General features: G+C 36.2%; 1 protein-coding gene and 1 long non-coding RNA gene across 2 annotated transcripts in view; one reads left to right on the plus strand and one right to left on the minus strand.

Annotated features, from left to right (window-relative positions):
- The window catches only part of LOC309610582, a 174,682-nt gene extending 153,056 nt beyond the window's left edge, over nucleotides 1–21,626 (plus strand). The window contains exon 4 of the long non-coding RNA XR_014234051.1: nucleotides 12,612–21,626. This is a non-coding gene — a long non-coding RNA (uncharacterized lncRNA). The remainder of the gene's footprint in view (nucleotides 1–12,611) is intronic.
- The window catches only part of LOC309610552 (uncharacterized protein), a 386,618-nt gene that overhangs the window by 95,323 nt on the left and 268,399 nt on the right, over nucleotides 1–22,896 (minus strand). The window contains exon 4 of the mRNA XM_082353612.1: nucleotides 428–503. Within this exon, the coding sequence (XP_082209738.1) occupies nucleotides 428–503 (76 nt within the window). The remainder of the gene's footprint in view (nucleotides 1–427; nucleotides 504–22,896) is intronic.

A 22,896-nucleotide genomic window follows, 5' to 3' on the forward strand; every position in this document is an offset into this window, starting at 1 on the left:
ATCTAAAGTGAAGTGAATCCAAGTTTATCTCCACTCATAGGGTCCAAGAATGATGTTCTTGGCTCTAACCATCTATGACCCAAACACCGAGGAGTTGTAGAAAGTTACTTCTTTCTTCAGCCAATAATAAAGTGAGTACTACTAATCAGGACCCCTATATCTTAAGAGATGTGGCCCTAAAAAGGCACTGACAGTAATAGTTGCTTAAATTAAATTTCCATACACAAGTTTTGATGCATTGTTAGAATTTTCTAGCCTTTTCCTTCACTGTCAGTGATGCATGAAAAGTCATATATTCTTACAGTCTGCAATGATTAAGGCTATAAATTTAATAAAATAAGTTAGAAGGATAAAAAGTCACCTGACATTTCCGACAGTCCTACCTTGACATTATAAATTTTCATCCAGTTCTCACTACTGTACGCACATTTGCATCTCTGTGAATGGTATGATAAATTTCGTAGGCAGAATTTTGTTCACACTTCTGTTCTTCCTCTGTATACCTGAAAATTAATTTAAATGACTCATTTTAAAATATTGCTTTCCCCTTTTCTAAGCCTCCAAAATAAAGTTTTATTATTATTATTATTATTATTATTATTATTATTATTATTACTGTGTATATAATATACAGTTTCAGCTGAGGTGGCTTTTTGACAACTAATTATTATAGTATTATTATAATCTGATTATTAATTAATATGATATTTTTGAATAGCCTTCTCCACCACTGTAACAAAATGTTATCTGGCCTTGGCGTTGTAAACCATGGCTGTAGTTATACCATTGTTTTTATTCCCCTCGCCATCTTCAGTATCCTGAATATTGTACCCTGCTAATAGAAAGATTAAATTTACACTCACATTCATATTTTGCTAGAGGCACCTAATATACTTAATTAATATGTTCACACACCAATCACCCAAAATACATTGCAGTAAATATTGTTGATGCCTTACCTACATCCCCTTGAGACTTATGTAAAGGTCTGTTAACTGCCTAAGTGCTTTCCCTTGAAGAGGAGGGCTCTCTTCCCCTTTCCAGAGTAAGTCAGAAGTGCCAGAAAATTTAAGCTTCCTCCACCACTCAGGAACAACCCTCAACAATACTTGATGGAGATGGGTGTATAAAAATCCCAACTCCCTACTTCATGGATGGAGAAAAAACTGAGGCACATGTTATACACAGAATCGCAGAGTTCTGCCATAGGATTAAGCTCCAATTAAAAAACAGTTGTACTGGGCCTTCCCTGGCTGTCCATTTAGGGCTCTGTGCTTCCACTGCAAGGGGCATGGGTTCCATCCCTGGTTGGGGAACTAAGATCCTGCATGCCGCATGGCATGGCCAAATAAAATAAAATAAAATACCTGTTTGAGTCTTTGTCTAAAAAAAACTCACTTGTCAGTGCACCTTTTTTGGCTGCCCTAGCTTCCTTGGCTCACTTCCCAGTCCCCTACAGCTGTCTTGGGATTATCTGCCAGATAAATGCTTTAATTTAAATTTGTGTCTCAAGGGTTGATTCTGGGGAACCCAAACTGACACAAATGGCCTAGAGTGGCAACTGTTGTTAACATTTGTGGGAAGGATGAGGGGATATACACCGCCATAAATCTTTCATTAAAAACATAATTTCAAAAGATTCTATCTGCAGAGCCAATTCAAACTACCATAAGTTTTCCAGAGAGAACTTAAGCTGAAATTCACAATGTCTAGACTCTGTATTGATTTAGTGTAGTGAGAAAAATCAGACAATCAATCACTTGAATTGGTTGATAAATTCGGGGAAAACAATGTAACTGGAGACCTAAGAAGACACATTGTAAGAATAAAGATAGAGGTCCAGTATATAGCAAGAGATCTCATTTTAAAAATCTGGATCTGCTAATTAATCTTGAAGATTTTACCTGCTAGAAGTTCTGGAAAAAAAAATGTATTTATCTATTCTTACACACTAATTTTTAGCTTTACTATATGCAGAAATTTTTCTCACAATCTTTTTTGCCCTAAAAAATTGTATAGACATTGCATCATCTTCATCTGATTATGTATATAAATATATTTTAACAGAGAAATATGATGCTCCAATTTTTATATTTCCATGGTAAATAAGCTATTTATTTCTGTTTATATTCTTGGGTTTTTTAATCCTAAGGGATGGATGGATGGTAAAACTGTCAGTCAATGCATATATTTTAATGATTTTTAGCTTTATATTTGGGGATTCTCTTCAATGTGAAAGCTTAAGTTGTTGAGAATTTTCTTGCATAACTTATTTGACCATTGCTTCTTTGCATCACATCATTTATTATTTCATCATCTTCTCTTTATATCATGTATTTTAGATCTCCTGTTCTTTTTATATGTATATAAAAATCTTAATGTATGTATATAAAAAATTTGTATATGCATTTTAGTTTTCTATTCTCCAAGTCTTTTATCCTTTTATTCATGATTTCATTACTTTACCATTTTCTTCTGAATTCTTGAAGAAGTTATTAATCCCAACTTGAAAATTGCTAATGTGGATTTCTGAAGTCAGAGACCTCTGATTTAATTCTGTGTTGTCTCTTCTTCAACCCAAGAGGGGAAATGCAGGGCAAAAGAAGGGAATCAGAGACAGACAGGCTGTTCAAACACGGGCTCTTAACCCTAAGGTTGTCCATGGTTTGAATTCAGGATTGTCCATGAACAGGGGAAAAGTTTACTGCTAATAAAACTTAACAATCTTTCCATCATTTATAACCAGAGTACAGTTAGCAATGCCTGTGAGTTTTTTCAACAATAGAAAGTTAGCTATGTTAATGTCAAATACCTCTTGTTACATATCAAAAAATCATTTCCGCTTTCACTACTTTGAAATTATAGGCATCATTTATCAACTCTCCACATTAATGTAATTCTAATCAACATGTCAGAAAGGTTGCTTGTGGAATATGAAAACTGATGCTGAAATACATATAGTAGACTGAGGGCGAAGAGTAGTCACAAATATTTTGAATAAGAAAAATAAAGAGCGTAAATCCTCTCCTAGATTCTAAAAATATTTTTGTAGTTTTGTGGCTTCATTTGCCTGCCTAACTGGATCAAACCAGAACCATTAATTCAATCTGGTTAATCTTTTCTATTCTCTTGGGTGTTGGAAAAACTAAATTTTTTCTAGATCACAAAAGGCAAAATTCATGCTTCCAGAACCAATTGTAAAGCTACCACCAGCTCCCAAAAGTACGAATGTGAAATACTAAAAAGTCTCAGAAAACTAATTACTGGGCATGCTTGACTAAAGTAGAATTTTTTTCTCATTTGAAATAATTGTCCTCCATGTCTCCATTTTATATTAAGTAATCCAAGAACTAGAGGATATGTCAACACTTCCTGTCAAGGTTAACCAGTAAGGTGTCAATTTTTTCTCTTAAAGAGGGCCTAATATTTTAGGCTATGCCTATATTATACTTGGTTTTTCAAGAATCCTAGGAATTACAGAGTTTATGTTAAAATACACACATATACACACAAACACAAATGCACATATTCAAAATGTTTAAATGATCACTTTTGTATATATGTATCCTTTTATGTAACCCAATTATTAGCAAACCCCTGCTTGCATTGAGCCCCCAATTACACAGCTTGTGAATTATTCTCCCCTAATTGTAACTCCTCTAATCATAACTCTCCCCAAGGAATTTCAATACCACGGATATGCTGCATCTTGTACACACTCTCTGCAACGTCCCCAGAACTTGCTTTCTCCTCATCTCTCTCCAACTTCCATGTATGTGTGCTGTCTCAATTTTGCCCATATCAACTTGCACGGGGAAACAAATCTTCACTGTCCTCTACCAAACAAACAAACTTGGATAAAACATTTTAAAGGTTTAGTAATTTTACCATTTATTCACACACATTACTATGGGTAGGAACCCATCAAATACCACACGACCTCCTACCACCTCAACTCTTTCAAGCCCTTCTCAAAAGCTTTGACCCCGGCATACAGCCACTCTATTTCAAGTGAACTGATCAAGTCATCTTCCTAAAAAGGGTGATTTTCTCACTGTGAGAAACTCTTATACCACCTGGTAAAAAATATAATATTCTTCACTTTTTGTACACAAATATCAGGTCATAGAAAGAGAGAGAAATACATAGCACGTAACATTTCACTCATAAATCATAATACTGGTAACTTTAAATGTTACAGTGATTTGACCAAAACCACTCAGTACCAAAGTGAGCAACCAGGACTGAACATCAGCATTTGTATTCTTTAGCCCTGATTCTCTACATTATATCACACTATATTTTTGTATGTATTATTGAAATATTTTTAAGTGAAATGCAAACTTGAAGTGCTAAAAGAAACAAAATTCATCAGTGTTCATTAGTCCTCCTGAATCTTTCCGTGATCAATAAGTAAAATAGTTTCTCAAATACCAAAATGGTTTGCTTCATAAATGATTTATAATTGGAAGTGAGCAAGGTAGTGTTAGATACCAACTCCACTAGGTATAGTCCTAAACATGTTTATAATCTCTTTTTTCCAAGAGATAGGAAATAATAATGTGTGAATAAAGGATAAAAACTACGAAACGATGCATTGATTACCGCCAGCAGGAGTCCAAGGAGCAGTGCATAGGCTCAAATACTCACACACGGAAACAAGTCAAGCTGTGAGGCTATAGGGACAGGATTCTGAGGCACCACACCAAAACGCTCAGAATAAAATTTCGGCTAACCACTCAATTATTTTATACAATGTACTCAAACATCTGGCTATTTGATATTTTTTTGTCTTGTTTTGTCTTAATAAACCGTATTTAATAGGTTTTATTTTTTAGAACAGTCTTAGGTTCACAGCAACATTGAGAGGAGAGCACAGGGATTCCCTATACACCCTCTGCGTACATATATGAACAGCCTTCCCTGTTATCAACATCACCCACCAGAAAATGATGAACCTACACTACTAACACATCATTATCATCCAAAGGCCATAGTTTACATGACAGTTCACTTGGGGTACTATACATTCTATGGGTTTTGACAAATGTATAATGACATGTATTCACCATTATAGTATCATACAGAATAGTTTCACTGCCCCCAAAAATCTTCTGTGCTCCATCTTATTCATTCCCCCTCCTTCCTCCCCAGAAATCCCTGGAAACCACTGATCTTTTTACTGTCCCCAGAGTTTTGCCTTTTTCAGAATGTCATATAGTTGGAATCACACAGTATGTAGCCTTTTCAGATTGGCTTCTTTCACTTAGTAACATGTATTTAAGTTTCCTCCATGTCTTTTCAAGGATTGATAGCTCTTTTTTTGTGTGCTGAATAATATTCTATGGTTTGGAGATATCCGTTTATATATCCATTCATCTACTGAAGGACATCTTTGTTGCTTCCAAGTTTGGGCAATTATGAATAAAGAACTATGAATAAAGCAATTATAAACATTCGTGTACAGGTTTTACGTGGCTTCAGTGGCTTAAGTTTCAACTCATTTGAATAAATACCAAGGAATATGCTGAATAGTATGATAAGAATATGATTGGTTTTGTACAAAACTGCCAAATTGTCTTCCAAAGTGGCCGTACCATTTTGTATTCCCACCAGCAATAAATGAGGGTTCCTGTTGTTCCCCATCCTTACCAGCACTTGGTGGTGTCAGTGTTCTGGATTTTGGCCATTCTAATAAGTGTGTAGTGGCATCTCATTGTTTTAATTTGTATTTCCCTAATTACATACGATGTGGACCATTTTTTCTTTTTTTTTTTTTTTTTGCCATCTCTGTATCTTCTTTGGTGAGGTGTCTGTTCAGGTCTTTTGCCCATTTTTTAGTCAGGTTGTTCATTTTCTTATGTTGAATTTTAAGAGTTCTTTGTATATATTTCATAACAGTCCTTTATCAGATATGTTTTTGCAAATATTGTCTTCCGGTCTGTGGCTTGTCTTTCTCATTCTCTTGATGCTACTTGACACTGTCAAAATAAAACATCTGGATGATTGACTAACATTTTTCTTTCTCAAATATCTGGGTGTGTTTACCTGTTGGCACTGACTATATTACAGATAAGCTAAACTAACTTTAGGTTCTTTTTTCTTATTGCATATTCAAAGAATACAATGCATTTGGGGGTAGGAGAGGAAGAAGAGGCTTTGGTGTAAGACAGCTTCTGCCAACCTTTACTTCATTATTGGCTCCCTATAGAGCACTTTTTTATTTTCTTCCCCTAATCATAACATGAAACGAAATTTTAATATCATAGGTATGCTATACATCTATTTATGTACTGTACATATATCTGTGTTTTATACATAAAAAGAGCAAGCTTTTTTTTTTTTGCCTTTGCATGAAAAAAAATTGTTACCACCCTGAGAATAACACTATTCCTATTGAAAATGTACAGTTCCATGTTTTTAGAGAAAGTTTTTTTAGCTGTTATATGTGGTTCTAATACACATGTGTGATAATAAATAAAATTTTGAGGTGTTTATGGATAAATTTATAAAGATGTTTTACTTGTCATTTAAAAGATGTTTTAAATATCATTCTTAAATTTTGGCCACTGTGAGTATAAGCAGTCTATCTAATCCACTCTACTAGGGGAGAAAAATAATTGACAAGTTTATAGTACCAATTTGTGGAACCTAGTTTTCTCTCTTACTTGATTTTCCACCAATACCTTAACAGACTCAAAAGCAAGGAAATAAACCAAACTCTATGTGATTTGCCCATGGAAGGAAGGGTCATATCCCTAACACAGAAAAGTTAGCCCCTGATGCAAGGAGAGATGTCAAAACCTAAAGAAGTTCAAGAAGAGATGGAGTCCTGGACTCTGCTGCCTATGGAGTCAGGGAAGCTGACAGATCACTTAAGAGAGAAGGAGAGGCCCATCCAAGTGAAGCCCCTGGATGTAAATCAGTCAGATTTTGAATCCAAGATTTCTTGATATTCAGTCTACAGACCTAAATCATTTTGATACTATGCAATTACACATAGCAGCATGGAGATAGAAAAATATTACAACTCATGTGCATATTTTTACCTCTTCATCTCACTTAGAACAGACAGCAAAATTCCTAAGCATATTACAAATTATTAGAGTTTCACTTGCATTTGCCATTTGGTTAAAACTCACAGCTGGTTTTGTTGTTGCTGCTGTTGTTTATTTCTTTTTAATTTCTGGAAATAAAACACCAGATATTATTAAGAGGCACTTTAATTTTTACAGATAAATGTTATGAATCTGTCTAATAATCCTTCTGTGTTATGAATAGATCAACTTCTACCTCTGAAGATTCTATAAGAGATTTTGCAATATCTCTGACTCTTCATTGATTTCCTTGGCATGTGACAGAAAATTTTCTGGGAATGCATTACTTTTGAATTTTTATGCAGTCTCATTGGTATAATTTTAAGACTTTTTGAAAATAAAGATAAAATTTAATTAAAAATTCCACCATATGTGGTCTAACAGTGCAGATAATCCAACTGATATTTAACCAGGACTTTGCACAGTTCACGTGGCATTTGTGAAGGTAATGACAATTACGTTGGAACACACCCCTCTCTCTGACTAGAAAATTTCTGTGGAAACTGATTGTAAGATGCAACCAAATACCAGAAACATTACAATGTCTTAGATTCAAAGAACTGCAACATATCTTTGAACATTGACTCTATTTCAATTGTTATGAGCTCTCTTGCAGGAACATATAGTTTATTCATTCCTGGGCCTCTGCTCTTTGTCCTCCTTACCTGTTATCTTCTGTTATTATTATCTTTTCTCTTTATCCTCTATTTTGTGGTGGTGGGAGTGTGGGAGATGCTCAACAAAATCCTTGAGCATGGTTCATCTCTTCTAGTTTTATTGAATCATCTTATTAGATACAGAACAGATATGGGTGAAAGAGATTCTCACAGGCAATATTCAAAATAATAGTATATTTTTATGCTTTATGTCCTCCAGCTAAAGAGAAAAATAAATAAAAGGAAAACAAAACAAAACAAAGACACAAACAAACAAAAAACCAGCCCAACAACAGTAGTAGTCTAGAGCAACAATGGAAGACAGTGCGCCATATACAAGCTGGAGAGCCAGTCCAAGTTTCCTTTTCCTTCTTTTCTAAGAGTTGTTACTGGTTTCATATTTTGTATGGTTCTATTTAATTAATTTCCTGTCTTGGAAAATCATGTATACTTTTTTGTTTAATTCTTTTAGCAGTTGCCACAGGATTTACAATATATATTATTAAATAATCTAAGTGTACCTTCAAAGTACACTCCACAGTTTCTTGTTTGGTACGGTTACCTTAAAACAGAGTATTCTGGAATCTTCCCTCCTGTCTCTTGTGATACTGCTTTTGTTTGCTTCACTCATCCACATGCTTTAATCCCCTAAAGCACTGTTACTAGTGTCATTGCAAACAAACTGCTATATTTTAGACCAATTAAGAAGAAAAAAAATATTTTTAACCTTCATCAATTCCTTCTTTGATGCCCTTCCTCTTTTTTTAAATAGTCAAGTTTCCAAGCTATATTATTTATCTCCTGCCTGAAGAACTTCTTTTAACATTTCTCATAAGGTTGGTCTCCTAGTAATGAATTTGTTTGCCAGAGAAACTCTTTATTTGTCCTTTACTTTTTAAAGACAGTATCACTGGGCATAGATTTCTAGGTTGGCAAGTTTTTTGTTTTTTTCTTTCAACACTTTAAAGATTTTACTCCACTCTTCTCTCACTTGCATGGTTTCTGATGAGAAGTCTGCTGTAATCCTTACCCTTGTCCTCTATAGAGAAGGTATTTTTCCCCTTTTGCTTCCTTCAAGACTTCATCTTTGATTCTCTACAATTTGAACCTGATATGCCAAGGTGGGGATTTTTCTTTTGTGTTTACCTTGCTTATTGTTCTCTGAGCTTCCTGGATTTGTGGTTTTATGTGTGTCATTAATTTGTAAAGTTCTCAGTTTTTATTACCTCAAATATTTCTTCTGCCCAATTCTCTCTTTTTTCTCCTGTTGGTATCCCAATTAGGTATATTTCATATACATATATCTGATAATATCCCATTGTTCTTAAATGTTTTGTTCTGGGATTTTTTTCCTTCTCTTTTTCTCTTTGCATTTCACAGTTTGAGAAGTTTCTATTGACCTATTTTCAATCCTTTCCTGAGTCTACTGATAATTCGAACATCTACCTAGGTCTGTTTGATTTCTTTTTCTCTTCAGATTGTATTTTTTTCTTGCCTTTTGAAATCCTTTGTAATTTTTTGTTGAAAGCAGGACATTTGTGTCTTTAATAGCTACTGAGGTTAAACAGGCCTTTTGTGTGAGGATTTAGTTAATCTGGTCAGGAATTGGGCTGTGTTTGATGTTTGTTTGACTATAGGCTTGAAATTCCTCTAATGACCTTGTTTTTTTCTCCCACATTGGCTGTGGGGCTTCCCTTCATTCTACTCCTCTGAGAGAGCCTTTGTTTTGCAGCTCTTTCAGCTAGACTCCACTGTTATTACACTGGAGACTGTTTGCATGGTGGTGGAGTGTAACAGAAGGGAAGCTTTCTATAATCTGATTAAGTCTCAGTATTTAAGTGGGCCTGTGTCTCGGAGTGAGGCCTTTGCAAGTGTTTCTGTCCCTCTCTAGAACTATACCTCTTTCCTGCTGGCCTGCTTCTCCATTCCCTGGTTACCACTGTTCCAAATCTATTTTTTTGAAATCCTGTACCCTGTTGATGTTGTTTGTAACCATTTAGGTGAGGCAAGAAGTCTGGAACCACCTCCAGCAGGGCAGTAATCTCTCCCTTTATACACTCCCCTAGCTGGGATAAAGTTTCTTTATTGCCCCCTGGTGAATTAGTTTTCCCTATAGAATAAGCCTTGGTTATGGAGAAGAAACGGGGAAGATTACACAGTGGCTACTTTTCCTTTCCTTGTGCCAAGACCGTGAGGGGATTTTTTCTTGAATCCTCAGCCTGAGAACCTGGTAGCCTTTATGGTGAAAAAGCACATCAAAGTGTGAGGTACCCCCAGGATTGTCTTCAGTGGTGCCTCACTTTCCAAGAGGTCCACACTCTGCCTCCAGCAGTTGTCCAAATAACTAGTGCTTCTACCATTTATAACAAGGAGGATCACCTTCTGCTCAAGGGAAACAGATGTGTCTCACTGGATATGCCTGTCCCTCCAGATTTCAGTGTGGTGGTTTGTCCTGAAAATTCACTTCTCTGATGGGTCCAAGAAAAGGCATTGATGGTCCATTTTTCCAGCTTTCCTTTGTTGTGAGGATGGGCGTGATGAACTCCAAGATCTCTACCTGTTGGAGCTGAAACTGGAATTGGAATGATTGGTTTCATATCGTTTGGCAAATTTTACAGCTTTATTTCACTTTTTCTAGGATTGCAGGTTTCCCAGCATCAGTAAACAGTACAATGAAGTACAATCTGGAAATATGAATGTTCCACAAAACAAAACATTTGACTACCAAAAAGTATCAAAATTGTCCAGAAAATTAAGCTGTCTCAACCATTTTAAGAACTGATAAGAGAAAGGGAATTTTTATTTTGTTTTTTATGGATCATACATACTGGAAGTAATGCTTGAAAGCACAGTATTTAGTTAAGAGAGTTGATTCCATTTTAGCACTGTAGATTCTGTAAGAAATTGTCAACTTCCATCATTAATTCAATTTTTTGCAGAAACAATTAGGCTCCTAATTGACTGAAATAAGGGTTTAAATTCCAGTTTGAGATTTTAGTTTTCATTTCGATACTTCTTTATTTCATCCAACTCATTTTCAATTTTTAAATCTTCATTCATTTTCTTCTTTCACATCGTGAAGGATACCAGTCTTCTGAAATGCTTCCTTAACCCTTCATCCTTCATTAGATCCTTCTTAGGAGTATATTCTTCTTGAGTTTTCCAGATGGTATGTCCAGATTCTTTGGTTGTACTCTTTTGCTTTGTTTCATAGTCTCTATGTTTCTTTCTTTGTTTTTGCTATTGTTTTCTTTAATTAGCTTCAAACAAAGCAAGATTCATTTAGATACAGAGGGCACTTATTCCACAGAGGGTTTTGGAACACTTTGTCCTTGCCCTCTGCCCACTTATAGAATAGTAGGATCATTGTTTCACACCTCAGCTCTGAGAATATGTCTGGGGTCAGACTGAATGAATCTGAGTCCTAGATGCTGTAGTGTGTCCTGGGTAAGTTCCATAATGCACGTGTGCCTCACTTTCCTCAACTGTAAAAGGAAGAAAATAATTGGCCCTACACCTAAGGTTGTTTACAGGATGATGTGAGATAATGTATGCTAAACACTTAGAACCATGCCTGGTACATAGTAAGTACTCAAAAAATGTTAGCTATTATTATTATCTAGCAACCAAAGCCAGGACTGTTGGAGCAGACTGCGCCAGATATGCAGGTGATAAGAGGTGTCTGCACCCTGTGCTGACCACCCCTACTCCTGGTGTGACCCACTCATGCATGAAATGGATAGAGGGATGAGTCTAATTCTCTCTTTCTAACAAGCTTTCACCTTCTACATCTGTGTTGCACTAAGGGGGTACGCCTCCTTCCCTGTTACCTGGCTTTGACTGATACTCCCCACATATGGAATAACTAAAAAACTGGTATTTTCACATTTACAGCTACCAAAAATATTGCTATCTCTGTCTCATGTATGAAGGTTTTACTGTGCAGGCTATAACTGTCTATCTTCTCCCGATTTTCCCACTTCTATGATTTTAAAAGTAGTTTCCTTTCTTCCTTTCCTCAGATGTTCTCAGACTTGTCAGATGAAGGCTGGCTTTTTTTCATTTTTTTCTCAAGTCAGTTCAGTTCAGATCTATCTGCTTCATAGCAAGTAGGAATTTTGCCCATATTCTGCAATAAACTTATACTTGGGCCCTTGATCTAGGTGTGGTTATGTGTTTTCACTTTGTTGTTATGGTTATTCATTTGGAGATATTTTAGTGGAAGTTGGAAAAGCCTGCACTGCCATATGCCTTTAAAAGCAGAATTTGAACTTAAATTTTTAAAAAACAGTATAAAGAAAATATAAAAATTTAAAGTAATTTCTCTGTACTTGCTCTTAACATATTTCAATAATTCAGGTATTGGAAATGAAAGAATTCTTTTTTTCCAGAACTTTTATGTGATCTGTTAAAAAGTAATTTCTAGAACTCAATCAGTTATGGCACTAAGACTACTCCTATACATTTTTCATTGTGTTATAAGGGTTTCCAGTGTTTATTTGTATCTTTTTAAGCCTAAAAGACCTTGTATTTTATTCTCAAATGATTCTACAGAAGAGAAATATAGGAGGTTAAGTAACCTTTCTAAAGGTTACACATAACCAGTTAAAGGCAAAGTCAGAACTAAAACCCAGGTCTCCTTGAGTCACTTTTATTAGAACAACTTGCTGAAATCCAATTACATATACTAATTTTAATTTAATATTTTCTTTTGATCTTAAATCACTCTATGAGTCCCATAAAAGGAAAATTAGCATTTGTTCTATGTAGTTTGAATTCTCAACTTCTTCATGCTCAATGTTAAATTCTGATTTCACACTGAAAGACCTAATTTGTGCTAAAATGGTTCTGTTTGCAGGACAAGCTAACCTAACCGTGGAAACCATCTGGTTCTAATGGTATCACCTGCCTGGTTTATCCCAGATAAGATTCAGGATTTCCAGCTATCAAGTGTAGACCCTCTACCCCCACCTTCCTCTCAGATGAGAACCTGAAGGCCGGTACCAGTCTCGACATGACTGGTATGGAATGAAATTTCTGCTCATTATATTTTATTTCTCCCCTCATTTTAATGTAAATTACCCTGCATTCAGAATGAACTCCCAAAAGATGCTTCCTTGTGACTATATTCTTATAATGGATCCTAAGTTATCATCCACTAATGCATTGAGCTTTGAGGATGGAGACAAGAGTGCATATATCCAATAATAAGTTGGAAAAAAACTCTATTGCCCTTTTGAGAGATAAGTTTAAAGCTCACAAGTGCAAGAGTAAGAATATACAAAGGTAAAATATGTCCTCCCACCAGCTAGTTGAAATGCAAGGGCCCATTAAACTCAGAGCCATAAGAAGGAAAATGCAAAGCGTCCTTCCTCTCTTCTTTTATTGTGGCAGCTTCAGCAACATGATGTTTGCTGGCATATTTAGTACCAGCTGATTCATTCTCATGCAAACTTCCTCTTTATGTCTTACTTTTAACTGACACCTACTCCAATTTCCTGGTAAGAAACGTTTTGTTGTGTTTAGAGTAAATTAATAAGATGATTAACTTACTAATGAAATAAAACTACAAATATCAGTAGTTTCTGAGATCGGGCTTTGAAATCACATTTTTGAGGGATTAGACTGTTCTAATAGAGTGTGAAATGGAATAAAAATAATGTATGTCATAAAAACTGTTAGCTTCAACCATAGAAAGAGGCTGTTGGATTGATTTGTTGGGGCTGTAGTTACCTCAAGCTGGGAAATGAAACCAAATGGGTCAGTACCACTCAGGCACACTGGGCCAAACAACTGGCAATGACAAAAACAGGTCCTTCATATTCAGAGAGCCATTTAAATCAGGTAAAAAAATATGGTGGTGAAAGAACAATGCCCTTGGATTGGGTGTGGAAAATAAGATAAAGATTCAAAAACCAAAGCCCAGAGATGCTATGTGTCTAACTGCTTAAGAAACTGGCCATTCTCCATGACTAAGGCAATTTTTCACTTGCACCATCTCCTTCTGTTATTTGACCATCTCATCTCTAATTTGTCATCCTGTATATGGGAACCAAACAACCCAACTTAGGCAAAGCTCCATTTACTTATTCAAAATCATGAGGCCACGCATGGCTTTTGTTCTTATGGAGGTGTCAGTCTAACTGTATGATCCATACAAAGTACCACGTACTTAGTAGCTTTAAAAATAATACTTGGGGACTTCCCTGGTGGTGCAGTGGTTAGGACTCCATGTTCCCAATGCAAGGGGCCCGGGTTCGATCCCTGGTTGGGGAACTGGATCCCACATGCATGCTGCAACTGAGAGTTCACGTGCCACAACTGGGGAGCCCGTGAGCTGCAACCAAAGAGCTGTTGAGCTGCAACCAAGGGGCCTGCCTACCGCAACTAAGACCTGGTGCAACCAAATAAATAAATAAATATTAGAAAAACTAATAATAACCATGTATTAACTCACATTTCCATAGACAGAAGTCTGGGTGGGCTTAGGTTGGGTTCTGTGCTCAGGGTATCACAAAACCAAAATCAAGGTGTTAGCTGGGCTGAGTTCTTACCTGGAGGCTCTGGAGAAGAATCCACTTCCAGGCTCATTCAGGTTGTTGGCAGAATTCAATTCCTTGTAGTTGTAGGACTGAGGGCCCTGTTTCGTCACTGGCTATTGGTTGGAATTTGTTCACAGCTCCTAGATTCTCTCTCTGGTCCTTATATGTGGCCCCCTCCATCCTCAAGATGACAGTGTGCCGAGTCCTTACCATGCTTCAAATCCCTCTGACTTCCCTTCTGCCTTCCCCCTTGCCACAGGCCAGAGAAAGCGTTCTGCTTCAAAGGGCTCATGTATCAAATCAGGCCCACCCAGATAAGCTCCCTATCTTAAGGTCAACCATGCCATATAACATAACAGAATCCAAGGTTCATAACAGAATCATATTCACAGGTTCTAGGGATTAGGGCATGGAGTATTTCCATATTATACAAGAACATATATATTCAGCATCTTGTAAAATATTGGAATTTAATCACTATTGGGTAGCAAGTTGCTGAAGTCAATAAAATCTAGGCAGAGGTGAAAACTAAGCCAGAAGACATGAAGAGTCAGTTCATTAGGAATAGTCAGGAGCCAAAGTAGATGTGATCTTGCTCCAAGAACAGAATCTGCAGGACGTCGCAAGAGCTGTCACTAGTATTTCATGAGTGGGTGAGTTGAAGAGAAACTACCAGAGACATTCTGAGAGGAGCGATCCAAGGAGGGGACCGAAATCAGAAGCTATGGAAGGCTGCGATGGTTGCCAAGAAGGAGCCTTTCCCCATGCCTGGCTCTGTGTTTGCAGGTGTGCCCATAGCTTACACGTGACACAACATGGGATAAAGAGGCCCTGACTATCCTAGGCTCAGACAAATATTTTATGAAACATGTACGTATTTGCCTTTTATTCTGGAAACCAACCCATCATGTGAAATGTTCCATGCTATTGGGTTGGCCAAAAAGTGCCTTCAGTTTTTAAATAAAAATAAAAGACGCATTTTTCATTTTCACCAAGAAATTTATTGAAAAACATATTCACCCTTTTGTTCCACTACCTTCTGCCATTTTTCAGGCAACTTCATAATTCCACCTTCCCAAAACTTTTTATCTTTTTGAGCAAAGAACTGTTCCAGGTGCCTTTTACAGTCTTCCAGGAATTGAAATTTTTTCCATTAAGAGAATTTTGTAAAGACCGAAGTAAATGGAAATCTGAAGATGCAATGTCTGGTGAATACGGCCGATGAATCAGAACTTCCCAGCCAAGTTGTAACAGTTTTTGCCTGGCCATCAAAGAAACATGCGGTCTTGCATTATCCTGATGGAAGAGTATGCATTTTCTGTTTACTAATTCTGGACGCTTTTCGTCGAGTGCTGCTTTCAGTTGGTCTAATTGGGAGCAGTACTTGCTGGAATTAATGGTTTGGTCTTCCGGAAGGAGCTCATAATAGAGGACTCCCTTCCAATCCCACCATATACACAACATCACCTTCTTTGGATGACGACTGGCCTTTGGTGTGTTTGGTGGTGGTTCATTTCACTTGCCCCATGACCTCTTCCATTCCACATTATTGTACAGTATCCACTTTTCATCGTGCATCACAATTTGTTTTAAAAATGTAACTTTTTCATTACGTTTAAGTAGAGAGTCACATGTGGAAATACGGTCAAGAAGGTTTTGTCCCTTAACTTATGTGGAACCCAAACATCAAAGTGATTAACATAACCAAGCTGGTGCAAATGAGTTTCAACGCTTGATTTAGATATTTTGAGTATGTAGGATATCTCCCGCGTCGTATAACATTGATTGTTCTCAATTAATGTCTTGATTTGATCTCTATCAACTTCAGCTGGTCAACCAGACTGTGGAGCATCGTCCAGCAAGAAATCTCCAGCATGAAACTTCGCAAACAACTTTTGACACATTCAATCAGTCACAGCACCTTCTCCATACACTGCACAAATATTGTTGTGTGTTTCAGTTGCATTTTTACCTTTCTTGAAATAATAAAGTATAATATGCCAAAAATGTTGCTTTTCTTCTTCCATCTTCAATACTAAAAGGGCTACACAACAATTCACCAATTTTGATAAGTCTTTTTTAAAATGTACCCTGATATGACAGCTGTCACATAGAGTCTAACAAAATTGTTTTGAATGAAGTTAAAGACAACTGAGTGCTCCTAGAGCCATCTTACGGAAAAAAACGAACAAAACTTTTGGCCAACCCAATAGTATTTTATCTAACTGAAAGAAAATTTCTTGACCCTAAAAAGTACTATCAATAGGTGTAATATTCATTGCACAAGCAATATCTATCCCCTCCTCTCCCTTCCCAGCAAACCCCAGACTGTTGCTTTGGAAAGCCATCTCTCTCCATAGGAACTGCAGCTATGTGGTCTGACGGGATATTTACCCTACCCCTTTCTCCAGATGTAAACGAATCCTCCTTGTCACAGTGATAGGATCAGAGACAGGAACTTAACCAGGCCTGGGTTAATTAGCACAATGCATTATCCTAGGTTAGCAGACACAAAAATCTCTTGTCCCATGTTTGTAAGAAGAAAAGATTTTTTTTCTCTTGCTTTTTATAGATTAGTATACATAAGGTAGGGACATTTTGCTACCAAGAGGGTAAAGCCATCACATGGAGAAAGTAATTGATAAACTACAGCAGAAAAATGGAACTGAAGTCCTTATCAAACTATACTTGAAGCCTGTCCTTCCAGTGGAGTCCTTCCAATTACATTTCCATATAATTTAAGGTAGTTTGTATTTGGTTTTCTCTTATTTGTAACTAAAAACTTCTTACCTGATACAATGAGGCAAATAAAAATGAAAAAAAAATAAAGAATGAAGTTAAATATATGAGATCTGGTTATTTAGTGTCTCTTTGTACCATGATTATAAAAGAAAGTAATCTGGTGTCTAATAGCATTTTCAATGGAAACCATTACATTTGAAGTGAAGAGTATTTTGTTAATGCAGAGAAAGACCACTATAAAATTAAGTTTAAGAAAGCAGTAAGGGAGTAAGAAAACTTTCAGTTTCTAAGCTCACTGAAGGGAAAGTAATTTCCATTTCCATTTTCTCAATTTTTCTTCATTACATTTGATTTGTTAGCAATGGAGGAGGCTCCATTTTTCAACCGCTGTGCAAGCTTTATGCCACTACATGGCGTATATGGAAGTTAGTATTTTGATGTTGGTAATAAAGTGTTTGAAACCCACAAGAACACCTACGTAATAGTTAAATTGCCCTGACATTGTGAAATTTCATTTCTGCTGGGTGCTAAGTTCAGGTATCACATTTGTCAAATGGTATAATCATCTTCTCACCTGAAGACAAGAGCCCGGGGAACTTCACAAATGCCATCCAGCACTTAGCCAGCAAAACCTGCTGAAGGTTAAGGTGGCCAAAAGTCACGTCCCATGAAAGAAATGTGAGCAATCATTCTTTTTTAAAATTAGCTGAAAAACTCAAATGTTTTGGCTCATCAGCATAAAGAGACAGTTGGATTTATAGCCTAATTTGAAAACTTCCTCAAAATGAAGAAAGCAGAGTCTTGGATTGAAATGTGTGAGCCTTTCAAACTTGAGCAAGTAGTTAATCTCCTTAGGCCTCAGGTCTTTTTTTTTTATCTGTAAAACTGGGATATTAGTATCTACCCAATAGAGTAGTTATGAGGATAAAATAAAATCTTATAATGTGTTTCTAAAATAAGGAAAGCTTACCTGAAACTTCAATATAGATCTATGGTTAAAACATTTCATATGAACAGGAAACTACATTTATTACAACTCTTCTAGATAGAACATAATGTTCTAGGAAGAAGGTAGATTGTTCATTGTTTATTCTCAGTATTGTCAAGACTCTTGGGTTTTTTGTTTGTTTGCTTTTTGAGGTCCATCTTTTGCATCTTTTGGACATTTTGTTGCCTGTGAGAAGGAAGTTCAGAGAGAGAAGTTAAGGCAGCAACAGCTACCTCTATCCAAGCCCCAGGCCCCTGGCTGAGGCCTGATATGTGCTGAATGTCATCTCTGTTGCTGACAACCTGAGCTCCTAAGTCTATGAACATTAGGCCTATATTTCTAGTAATCAGCTCTGTCGACCTGTGCTGGAGAACCACTTGGGATTATCCACAGCTAAACCCCAAATCGCCTCTGAACACAGACTGACTGACTCACCAAGTTTTCCTTTTTCCCACAGGTCCCTCAGACTCAGCCAATAATCCTTTCCTCTTTCATGCTTCCAGTACTCACTCTACTCCTTGGAGCTTATGGAAGATATGGCAGTGCTCACCAAAGATTCCTCCACTATCCTACATTCCCAGACCTTGTGGCTGGGTAGGGTCATGTGATTAGTTCTGATCGCTGGCTCAGGGGAGGTGATGACATGTGTCACTTCCAGTTCAGAGCACTGAACTGATGGTACATGACTCCTACATTCCCATTCCTCCACTGTGGCTGCCAGCTACATTCCAGATGGTACAATCTCCACCAGCCTGGGCTCCTAAGTGACTACATAGAGCAGAGCCCCCAACAAACTTACAACAGGCATGCAGCCTAAGTGAGAAAAAAATGTTTATGTTTTAGATGAGTGGCATATTGAGATTTATTTGTTATTCCAGCATAATCTAACCTATTGTAATTAAATCAGGGCTCTTCATTTGAAATGTGAGTAACTATTATCCAAGACATCCTCTTCTTAACTGCTCCCAAAAGCAGATACAGAGGCTATTTTCATTTTAGGGAATATAATACTAATCATTATATAAGTAATAATTAAATATTGGTTAAGTTGAACTGCAGAGATAGAAAAGCATTGGATGAATATAGGAAATCTAAAATAATAGATATAATTTGTGAGAAGAGGAATAGATGTTTCTCTCTGGGGTTCAATGAAGAGAACCACAAAAAAGGGAGGGAAGTTGGAAGAAGCAGGGAAGTGCTGGAGGAGATAACTAAACTAAGACCAGATTATGATTAGCCTTGAGTGTCAGAGTAAAGAGTTAGCCTTGGTAATGGAAATACATGCATGAATTATGAGGCCATTTGACATTAAGCAACAGAAGACTGAGGCTACAATGGATTAAAGAAATAGGAATGTATTATTTTTCTTATGATAAGAATTCTTCAAGCAGTTAGTTCATGTCTTGTGCAGTTAGTTCATGTCTAGCTTCTCAAAGATATCAGTAAGGACCCAAGCTCCTTTTGTTTTTCTGTTCTGTCATCCTGACCATGTATCTTTTGTCCTCATGCTCTCAAGATAGCTGCTACTCTCCAGACAGCCAATCCTCAAGCCAGCCTGAGGCTTTATTGTTTTTGTTTTATAAATCAATATTCACTTGTATTTACCTAAATATTTATATTTTCTGTTGCTCTTCATTATTTCCTGCATTCCTGTGGATTCATCAGCTTACAGTCATCCTGAATGAAAGATTCCTTTTAGTATTTCTTTTAGTATAGGTCTCTTTACAATGATTTCTCTCAATTTTGGTCTGTGTAAAGATTTCAACTAAATTTTTAAAGGCTATTTTTTTTCTGGGTAGAAAATTCTGAGTTGCCATAATTTTCCTTTAGTACTTTAAATATTTAATTCCATTTTCTTTTGGCTTCCACAGTTTCTGCTGAAAAATCAACTATCAATCTTATTTTTGTTTCATCAAAGTGTTTTTTTTTTTTTTTTAATCTCCAACTGCCTTGTCTACTTATAAAACTTTTTTCTTTGTTTTTGGTTTTCAGCAGTTCGACTATGATATGCCTAAGTGTGATGGCATTCTTTGTGTTTCTCTTGTTTGAGGTTTGCAGCACTTCTTGAATCTATAATCTCAGCCATTTCTAATATTACTTCTGTAACATTTTTTTCCTCTCTTCTGAGACTCCACTAACTGTGTTAGATCTTTTTACAGTGTCTCATAAGACTCTTACACATTTTCTGTATTGTTCATCCTTTTTGTTCTCCATATTTCTATTAACCTGCCTTCGGGTTCACTTATCCCATCTTATTCTGTGTCAAAGTCTGATCATAAACCCATATATTGAGTTCTTGAGTTATTGCATTACTCATTTCTAAAATTTCAAACTGATTTTTTTAAAAAATACCAATTCTTTGGTGAATTCTTCATCCTTACCTCTCTACATATTTCCCCACAAATTAATCATAAGAATTTTAAAATCCTTGACCAATATCTGGATCACCTTTGGGTACTTTCTATGTGTTGTTTTTTTCTCTTAGTTTCTGGTCATGTGATCTTGTCACTTTGCATACCCGGAAATTTTTTAACTAAATAAAAAATGATATGTATGAAAAATTATTGTTGTGGACCATGTTATCTTCCTCTAGAGAAGGTTTAACTTTTCCTTTGATAGTGTAAAGCTGATCACCTTAATCCTGTTGGGAATTTAGCTGTCTTGAGGTGTGATTGCTACTACCTTGAGTTCATTTCCTACTCATAGGATGTGGCCTTCTAATGTTTGCCATATGGAGTCTGGGGTATTAACAGTGTCTCTTTCTCTGGGATGTCCTGAACTCTAACCCTTGTTACCACAACTGCTGTCAACTCTGCCCTGCATGTCAAGGGCTTTCTGCTTATTAGTTTCTCACTCTGCTTAGCTATCACACACAGCTTTAGAATTACACAGAATGTCTTTAGGGAAAAATTGGTATTGTTGTTGCCAGTCTCTTCTCATTGAAATCCTAGAATCTCAAGACTCTACTTTTTTCCTCTGTATCTTGCCAGCATCTCTGTTTGTTTTTCTGCCTTTCACTAGTAGTCCTCTGCATAAGCCCTTTAGTTGGATGCTCAGCCTAGGCTTGCACTGAATATCAGCAATATCCTAAAAAGAAAAGTGACTACAGAATATCAACTCATCTCTTTGCGTGGATTCTACTTTCCCAAGATTTTGTCCCCTGAAGTCTTGAGGGAGCTCCTCGAAGCTCTCTTATGCCTTCAAAGAAAAGTTATTTTTTGTATTTATTTAGCTTTCTTAGTTGATCTTGGCAGGACTTACTACAAACACCTCTATCAGAACCAGAAATGAAAATCCCAACATTGCTTTTCAAATTTACAGAAGTCTTCTGAGTTTTGGATGATGCTTTATAATATTAAAAGACATTTTAAATCATGGGTATGTTTTTCCTTAGAGATGACATAATTTTCTTCTATGTCCGTGGTAAGCATTTTTGTTCTGGCTGTTCTTTCAAGACAACTCAAGTCTATGTCCACAAATCACAAATCAGCTTGTGGGAAAAGTAAAATTCAAACAATGGCATTTTAAAATGTTTTAAATGAAATTATATCAGTGAAAAATCAACAAAGTGGTTGTTTTGCATTAAAATATTTAAACAGTTTGGGGACTCCTTTTTCTCTCTTTGATGAGTTATTCTAACACTATAAAAACTGAACACTAAATATATCTTCATATAATATCAAATTTCTACCATGTAATAACTTAAATTCATATTTCTTAAGAATCAGAAATAAGAGATCATTCTTCTTGAAAATCTCCATTGTTAAACCCATATCTAATAGGTTATATTTCTTTTTTAATGCTTAAATCAATACTTTTCCTTTCCTTTTATTCTTTTTACAAAGAAGATAGCTTTTATTAAACTATAAGAGTCTCTGCAGCAACAGGGAAGAATAAAAAGCAGTAGTTTAGAGGATCATTTAACAAAAGCATTCCAACTTTTAAAATAATCCATATAAAACTGACATAAATGTCAAGGAAGTTGACATCAGTTCTTTTAAGGCAGACTTAGAGCATTTAAACTAAACCTTAATATATACAATTTTATTTTCTCTGTTAATACAATGTTTAAGTATCTATGACACAATTTGTGGTTTTCATAGTGCAATCTGTATATTTTACAAGTTTTCTGAGTGTAGAAAAAGCCCAAATACTAAAAAATAAAGAAGAAAATAAGGGTTCAGGTAAAGATTGACTTGGTATTTGAAAAAAAGATTTTAGTTTCTTTATTACCTCCAATAATTTTTTAACTGATTAGTAAAAATGAATCATTTTCACATTTCAAGTAACTGAAAATGAATCACCAACTAAAAGGAGAACAGCAAAGATTTTCCTTTCCATCATGACTTCAAGGACACAAGTTCCTGCCCACTGAGATTCTAGTGAGACCTCCAAAGATCTGAGAGGGGTGCTCATCAAGGTTAATTACTACTCTGCAACCAAATAATATATGCACAAAGCACGAATAAGCTATTCTATTAGTGTAATTTGGCACTCAGCCCTATCATCAGTTTAGCACAAACAAGTAGTTCTTTTAAGTCAATCATACAGTCAGATTCCCTGGGACAGTAATAAGAAAGAATAGTTCTAATTCCAAATGACCACTGGGTAATCGAAAAAGAAATAACAAGCCCAAATGGAGTCATCTGTCCCCCACAACAGCACACCAAGACTTAATTGCAGTTTCAACCTCTCCCAGAAATGTGACCTTTGAAACAGTCAATCAGAAATATCCTGATCCACACTAATGAGGTAATTTGTATGATAAAGACCGCCCCCCCCTTCCCTTCCCTCAAAAGATGGCCTGGCCTGAAACAACCCTTTCTTTTCTTTTGCTGATACGTTCTTGCCCTACCCTTTTACTGCCTATA

This window comes from Balaenoptera borealis (assembly GCF_965194805.1).
Source record: "Balaenoptera borealis genome assembly, chromosome: 14".
NCBI classification, from domain to species: Eukaryota; Metazoa; Chordata; class Mammalia; order Artiodactyla; family Balaenopteridae; genus Balaenoptera; species Balaenoptera borealis.